The sequence below is a fragment of the Anarrhichthys ocellatus genome, unplaced genomic scaffold, assembly GCF_004355925.1.
Source record: "Anarrhichthys ocellatus isolate YVR2014 unplaced genomic scaffold, GSC_Weel_1.0 scaffold21, whole genome shotgun sequence".
Taxonomy (NCBI): Eukaryota; Metazoa; Chordata; class Actinopteri; order Perciformes; family Anarhichadidae; genus Anarrhichthys; species Anarrhichthys ocellatus.
The window spans coordinates 169,605-178,055 of NW_022280051.1; the positions used below are offsets into that span (position 1 = coordinate 169,605).

General features: G+C 43.8%; 2 protein-coding genes across 2 annotated transcripts in view; one reads left to right on the forward strand and one right to left on the reverse strand.

The window, feature by feature from the left end:
- Positions 1 to 8,451, reverse strand: part of wnt5b (wingless-type MMTV integration site family, member 5b) — a 68,558-nt gene that overhangs the window by 22,983 nt on the left and 37,124 nt on the right. The gene's annotated exons all lie outside the window — the stretch shown is intronic.
- Positions 3,943 to 7,681, forward strand: fbxl14b (F-box and leucine-rich repeat protein 14b). The gene has a single exon (XM_031858802.1). The coding sequence runs from the start codon at positions 4,564 to 4,566 to the stop codon at positions 5,764 to 5,766; it is 1,203 nt and encodes a 400-aa protein (XP_031714662.1). The 5' UTR covers positions 3,943 to 4,563; the 3' UTR covers positions 5,767 to 7,681.

Below are 8,451 nucleotides of genomic sequence, written 5' to 3' on the forward strand. Positions count from 1 at the left end.
ACACACACACACACACACACACACACACACACACACACACACACACACACAAGCTTAGTGCACCTCAGGGCATTGTTAATGTCTGCTTTCTCTTTCATATGTTGGTGAGTGTGTGTGTGTGTGTGCGCATGTGTGCGGGAGAGAATCTACAGAGTCATAGTAATATCTATTCAGGAAGGTGTCGGCTTTCAGGGCGACGTGTTGACACACGCCCACGTAACCTTGGCAACCAGCAGCCGCTGCAGGGGTGAAGATGAAGCACGTTGTCGCAATTATGCAGTTAGAGCCCTCCCCTGAATGATCAAACACGCACACATTTAGTCACACAAACACACACACACACACACGATGGGTCACATGACAAGTAGAATCTTAGGAGAGGTTGTGGAACACTTTGGGCAGATGACACACACACACACACACACACACACACACACACACACACACACACACCTCTGTTTCTTTCTCTCCATCACTTCTGATACATTCTCTAAAAATACTCTTCCTCCCTTTTCTCTGACCCATTTCTTATTTTACCCCTCTCACTTTTTCCTCCTCCTTCCCTTCCCTCACCCATCCATCCATCCATCCATCTCTCTCTGTCCTCTCTCACTCAGTGTGAATGCTAAGTAGGGCCCAGCAGGTTTTCTGGGAGAGGTATGACACACCACAGCAGTGCACACGCACGCGCACGCGCACACACACACACACACACACACACACACACACACACACACACACACACACACACACACACACACACACACACAGACTCAGCTACTGCTGCTGAAGAGAAAAAGCCTGTGGCATATAGATCCGCCTCTCTGTTTCTACATCCTCCATCTTTTTTTCTATTTCTTTCTCTCTTTCCTTTACTTTTCTTGTCTGCGATCATCTTGCTGTAGAGACATTGTACGGACATTAAAAAGTTTGCTAATAACCTCCAACACAACACAGTGTCGGTGCCACTCTCAAACCCATGTTGGCTGGGTATTTTCTTTACATTTTGAACCCAACAAGCCTCTTTCTGAGCCCCCGTTTAATCCCAGACTGTTTCTACAGCAAACTGACTGACTAGCCATCGTCATAATTTAGCCACATTTAGCTGGAAGCTGGTGTTTATCTCCTCCTCTGTAACTCAAGGCGTTAACACAATCATTATAAAGCTTGGTATTCATGTCAGGATCTCTATTTTGAAAATGCATGACACACTGTGCGCCCGAGCATCAAGGACATAGGTGTTGACAGCCACAGGGGACAGTCAAGTTAACTGCTCGGTTTGTGTCCTTGATGAAGTTACAGGAAATAAGTTAAAAGCAGAGAGGGGCATCAACAATAGTCACCAGACAATTTTAGTCGATTTTAGGATCCTTGCACTTCAGAATCCAGAAGTTTTGGTCGTTTTGATACATTTGAAACATTCAAATCCATGTTTACACCAAAGAATTGTTTGCTTTTTACAACAGCTTTCCATAAAGGGAGTTGCTTTTGTGGCAACCTGAAATAGAAATCACGCTACGTCAAGAGTCTCTAAATGTGCCTTTATAGACTTGTGAAAGCTTGTGAGACCTCCATTAAATAACTTCAATAAAAAGTACATATTTTACATTTTATAACACATGACAGATGCTGAATTAATTGCGATACATTTTTTGTCCTTAATCTAAAACAAAGGGCTTTTCATGCAGCATTCTCCTCCTCTTCTACGTGTCACTGTTTTGCACTGCCGATGCAGCCTGTGCTTAGGGTTGATCGTGATTGGTTTGACAAAACACAAACAATCCAGAGCGCTGTAGCACAATGAAAATATGTGTGGTCAGACCTTTCTCCAGTGCAGATAGGCCTGACCATGATAACATGACATGAATTGTTCTATAACACATTGTTTATATGACTCATATGCTGATTACATAAGAGTTCCCACTTGTGTTTTGCAAGTATAAATATGTCTATAGATTGTAAATCTGGAATATATGTTTTCTTCCGGTTATTGTTATTAATACATTTTGCTATGAAAATATCTGGTGACCTCATTGAGGGCATTATTCATGCCAATAATTTGTATTTGAGAGGGAGGGAGAAACTAATGTCACCCATCCATCAGTTGGAGTTGAGAAAAAAGAGATATGCAGGAGAAAGAAGCAAAAGCAAGTTGATGTATAGGAGAGGACCAAAAGACAGAAACAGAAGTTCAGACGAGGAAGATGAAGAAATAGTCTTTAGAATCTTTTAAGAGATACAAAATAAGGCTTTTTTTTCACTAAAAAGACTAACTTTGAAAATTTGTATTTGTTTTACTCAGACTGCTGACTTCAGATAAACTTTGAAATATATTTTAGAACAAAAAAGAGGACTTCAATTGTAGACATGTTAGGATGGGATCCTTTAATAGCCAGTATGCACAGGAGGGAAGATTACAGCAAGCAAAAAAACCCACATTTACACGTATATATTACTTTCAGAGAGACTTGAAAAAAAACAGGAGAAGGAGAAGAACAGAGAGGATGAGAGGAGAGTTGCTGTCAGTTGTGCTCGGCTGCTTCTTTCCATGTAAAAAGGCCTGTTTCTGCAGCTCCTCTCCCTCTCTGTTATCCTCACCTGATCACTGTTGCCTCTTTCCTCTTTCTCAACCTCTCTGCCACACTTCACTGGCTTCAGCAAACGGCTCCCCTGTCATATTATCTCTCTCACACACACACACACACACACACACACACACACACACACACACACACAGAGGGGGAGAGAGAGCGAGAAGCCTACAAAAAGCTAGAGGGAGCACTGCAACCATATAAAAAATATACTGTTTACGCACAAAAAAAACCCATATGCACAGACATATGTTATCTTTCCACACACACATACAAGTCCCTATATAGATAAACATTGAGACACACATGTGCACACGCTAAGAAGGCTACTATGAGAGTGAGAGAGGCCCACTGCAGGGGATGACAGTTAAAACTTGGTAGAGAGTAGCAAATGTTTTCTCACAACCTTTTTCTGTGGCATCTGATCATTTGAATGCTTTGACAAGCAATTTTTGAAAATATATCTGCCATAAATAGCTATTATTGATATACACATACACACTCTCAGTACTATCAGCTGAGAGAAATGAGTTCAAGCAATGCCAGATGTGAGGCAGCTGCTTCAAAGTGATTAGTTTGGTACTTTATGATTTATATATATATACACCCACTACTCACATTTACGCACACACCGGCACAGCAGCCTACCAAGCCAATAAAGTGTGTTGAAGTGAGTTTAGACAGCTTTTTACTTATTTGTACATTATTATACATCAACACAATTAGCTGATGAGTGTTTCGTTTTATTGCATGTTTTCAGTCAGACAGTTTAATATATTTTTGGGGGAGGTTTTGCAAGTGTGAAAGAGGAGAGTGGATAAAAACATTATGTTTACAAGAGACAAAGAGCACTGTATTCTGCTCTGTAACCCTTCTGGAGACCCTCTACCACTATTTCCACAACAACAATAACAACAGCAATATCGCAGTAAGAAATACTACACATTCATGCCAAGTAAGCGGAGTGAAAAGGGCTTCTCCAGTTGGCTTTCCTGTGTTTCCTGTGTGGTCCGCTCAAAGGGTTAAAGCCCAAAGTGAACTGAATTGTAAGAAGTTGGTTTCCAAGGGAAACTGTTCGCACCGTTCCAGCTGAGGCGGGACAAACCAACTGCCTGACATGGAGGAGAGAGGGGTGCCTTGATAAAATCACGAATTAATATAGCACTGCGTTATTTATAAAATATTAACACACATCTTTTCCGTGTATGAACGGGTACTTATGACGCTTATAGCGACGTTATTTGTTGTTGAGTATGTTTTAACACGTACCATTAATACTATTTCTTGCCTCCACCCCTCCCGTACAGCGAGAGTGCCGGGGTCCCTGCCAAGTCGGTTTGAAAAGAGCAGACAAAGGCTTTGAGCCCAGGACGCCCCTCTCTCTCTCTCTCACTCTGCCTACAAAGCCAACCCAGCTCTATCTTTCCTGCTTTTCTATCATGGAAATGTTTTCTAATAGGCGGTGTTAAGAGTGTTGGTTTTATTTTTTACTTTCTTATACTGAAATGTACGACCGTCTGGATCCCCGCTCGGCCGAGAGAGGAAGGCTTTTTGTAGGTATAATACAAGGAAGCGTCGTCTGAGAGAAGGGAGCGAGAGGGGGAAGGATTGACGCTTATTCCTCCTCTCCTCCTCCTTCCTTTCGCCCCCCTCGCCTCCTCTTTTTGGCGGAGAGAGAAGTTGAGGCAGGAATAAACGCTTTTTTTGTTTTCCCCCTTTTTTTTAATGCATTTGAATCCTACTGCGCAACGAGACAGGATCACGTGGGGTTGGAGAGAGTTGGATCGATTTTGCACAGTTCAATGTGAGAAAAAGAGAAACAAACTACTCTTATTTCTTTTTCCCCTTACTTCTGTGGATAACTGGTACTGTTGATACTTTTGCATAATTGCAAGAGAAGGGGAGTGGGTTCTTTTTTTCAGCCTTGGAGGTGTGGAGTATTAATTCTTATATGCCTGGGGTTTGAAAAACAATGGAGACGCACATTTCGTGCCTCTTCCCGGAAATTTTGGCCATGATTTTCAGCTATCTGGATGTGAGGGACAAAGGCAGGGTAGCCCAAGTGTGTATCGCTTGGAGGGACGCATCCTACCACAAGTCAGTGTGGAGGGGGGTGGAGGCCAAGCTGCACCTCCGCCGGGCCAATCCCTCCCTGTTCCCCAGCCTCCAGGCCAGGGGCATCCGGAGGGTCCAGATCCTGTCCCTGCGTCGCAGCTTGAGCTATGTGATCCAGGGGATGCCCAACATCGAGTCCCTCAATCTGTCCGGCTGCTACAACCTCACGGACAACGGGCTGGGTCACGCGTTCGTTCAGGAGATCCCGTCGCTGAGGGTGCTGAACCTGAGTCTGTGCAAGCAGATCACAGACTCCAGTCTGGGCAGGATAGCTCAGTATCTGAAGAACCTGGAGGTGCTGGAGCTCGGCGGTTGCAGCAACATCACCAACACCGGGCTCCTGTTGATAGCCTGGGGCCTCCACAGGCTCAAGAGCCTCAATTTAAGGTCCTGCAGGCACGTCTCGGACGTGGGCATTGGACACTTGGCGGGCATGACCCGCAGCGCGGCAGAGGGCTGTTTGAACCTGGAGTACCTGACCCTCCAGGACTGTCAGAAACTGACGGACCTGTCACTCAAACACATTTCCAAGGGGCTGACCAAGCTCCGGGTACTGAACCTGAGCTTCTGCGGGGGTATCTCAGACGCAGGGATGATCCACCTCTCCCACATGGCCTCCCTGTGGAGTCTTAACCTACGCTCCTGCGACAACATCAGCGACACGGGGACCATGCACCTCGCCATGGGCACCCTGAGGCTCTCCGGGCTCGACGTGTCCTTCTGCGATAAGATAGGGGACCAGACCCTGGCGTACATCGCCCAGGGGCTGTACCAGCTCAAGTCCCTGTCCCTGTGCTCGTGCCACATCTCCGACGACGGGATAAACCGGATGGTGAGGCAGATGCACGAGCTGAGGACCCTGAACATTGGACAGTGTGTGCGCATCACGGACAAAGGGCTGGAGCTCATAGCCGACCACCTGACCCAGCTGGCGGGCATCGACCTGTATGGATGTACCAAGATCACCAAGAGGGGACTGGAGAGGATCACGCAGCTCCCCTGCCTTAAAGTGTTGAACCTGGGACTCTGGCAGATGACAGAGAGTGAGAAAGTGAGGTGATTGAAAGTGTGTTTCTCGTGTTTTTGTTCTTTCTGTTTTTGGATGGGGGACAGAGAGGGACACGAGGAAGAGGAGGGGTATTAGATGGGCGGGTAAACTTCTTTTCTTATTAAAAGAGAGAGAGAGGAAAAACCTCCCTTTTCCCCTTCTGTGTGGTTGTGTACGGTGTGCTTCTCCCATGTGACCAATATTTTGTGTTCAGATGTTTTATTTTTCTCTCTGCTGGCCTTGCAGGATTTCAATTAGTGTTTTCTACAACTTAATATTCTGCCCGGTAGGAAGCAATTAAAACTTACTTTTGCTACGAGCTCATGAAAATCCCCGTTAACAATTGCTTTGATCTCGTGATTGAGTTTTAATATCTCAGACATTCTGACATCAAACTGGATAACTTGCAATGCAAATCAGCTTGTTTCACATATTTAAAAAAAGAAGAATGTCATTTGAATAATCTGCTTACTTGGCACTTGCTTCCAGAAAATTCTTAAAAGTGAAACTTGCATCCATCTTTTAGTTTTAAAGCAAAGTGAGGTTTGAAAACTTTTTATTTTTTATTCTTAAACAGTGAGTCTGGATTTGAGACCTTTACAACTAATCTCCGCTACAGCCATCACGCCTAAAACATTTGGCTACCTCGTATGTGGTTGTTTTCAAAAGGGTGTATACTGTAAAAAAAAAAAAAAAAAAAAGAGACAGAAGGAAAGCGAGAATGAGAGACTGGGAGAAAATGTGCCTAAAGGGACTGTGTCTGCCCCCTCCCCCCATCCCTCCCTCCATGAGCAGAGCTGGAGAAAGGAGACCAGGACACAATCTAACTACCTTTTGTTAATTTACCCCCATAAACAGCAACACTTTCCCAGAGAGGGAGAGAGCGAAGGGACAGCAAGCTGTAAAATCTATTCAGATTTTAATGACGACGCTTTATGCAAAAAAAGGCAAAAAACTAAACATAAATCCGCTTGTGTGCCAGAGCTTTTCTTTATTGTTTTCCTCATCCTTGGGGATAAAGTCCAACTTTCATGCCCTTTAGAGATGTGTTGTGTTCAAGCTTTGGTCAATATAAAAAGGAGACAAGATCATCAGCTTTTCCTTAGAATAAATACCTGTAGACCTCCTATAATAATGCAATAGACGTATAGGAATATTAGTGCTAAAATGCGAGATAAAAACATGATGGGGCCGTTAGTAAACACATTGTACATCCATGTGAGTATGTTATAGGAATATTCGGTATTTCTTCTGAGGGATGCTGGTGGAAATAAATGTCAGTGGATGTTGTTCAGAGCGCCGTACTTCAAATTGAAGTGATTTCTATATCTTATACCCTTTATTGATCGAAACAAATCAGGGTTTGTCTCATGGCTTTATTTTCCCACGTTAACGGTAACACAGGTCGCATTCATATTCATGTTGCTCTCACCAGAGAGAGAGAGAGAGTGAGAGAGAGGAGGGTAAGAATATCTTTTTTCTTCCTCCTCTTTTTTCTCCATCTCTCCCTGAATAAAAATACCCCCGATCCATCTTGAGACATGCTTAGAATAAGGAGCCATCGATTATTTCTCTTGCTCTCTCTCCGTGTCGGGTTACAAGCGGACTGCGTCTCTTCACCTCCCCATCTCTCCCTTTCTTTCACACACACACACACACACACACACACACACACACACACACACACATTAACACACACACGGAGGCCTGTGTGTGCACGTTTTAATGTAATGCAATGACCTGCTAGAAAAATTAATATACGGATGTGCGTCCTGCTGAAAAAGCTGTGTGTGTGTTTGAAAAATAAAAAAGATGTACTGTATATTATGTGTTTGTAAAGAAGAAGAAAAATGCAGAATCCCAAAATTAAATTGTTTTATATTCTTACGGTTAAAACAATTAAAGCTATTTATATAATGAACGAAAAGAGCGGTGTGTGGACTACGTTTGTGTCGCTGTAGCTCTCCAGTGTTGTCATGCTGTCTGTTTCCACATGGTCATTTTGACAGTGTTTATTCCCACAAGGCACTCAGTGCTGCTGTGGTGCTTGTTCTACAATCATGTTGTCCATAATCCGGCGCATTTAATACAATAAGGGCTGTTATTGTAATGTATGGTCCTAATAGCCGCCCACACATTTCTGAGTATTGTCCCTGAACGCTCCAGCCTTTGCCTCTCAAAAGGGCTGAACAAAAAAAAAGGAAAAATCTGTTGTGTTGTTTTATTATTTACGAGGAGATTCAAAATGGATGCTTGCCGTCTTGATTTGGCTGCAGTGCCTGTGTAATTAATTATCACCAGGGCGTTTATTATAGGAAGCTGTTCTACCCTGCTGACTTTTTTAATCATCAACGTCTGTTTTGGTAAATGCAGCAAATATACAGGAGTTTCAGCTCAAAATGGTAGTGGTCGAGTTTAAGTCTCGAAAGTGTCAAAGCCCCAAAGTAGGTTGGGGTTGTGTTTTGGTGGATTTCATGGTTTGCGTGGAAGGTTCTGGTTGTTAGTTTTGGTTATTTTTGCAGTGTTTTATTTCACATGTGGCAGAGCTGCGTCTGTGCTGCTGCACGTGTGGAGTAATGAGATCTAAAGTTGGTTAGAGCAGATTTCCCCCATTCTGCTTTCTATCAGGACGTGTCCTGTGTGTGAAGTGACACACACACACACACACACACACACACACACACACACACACACACA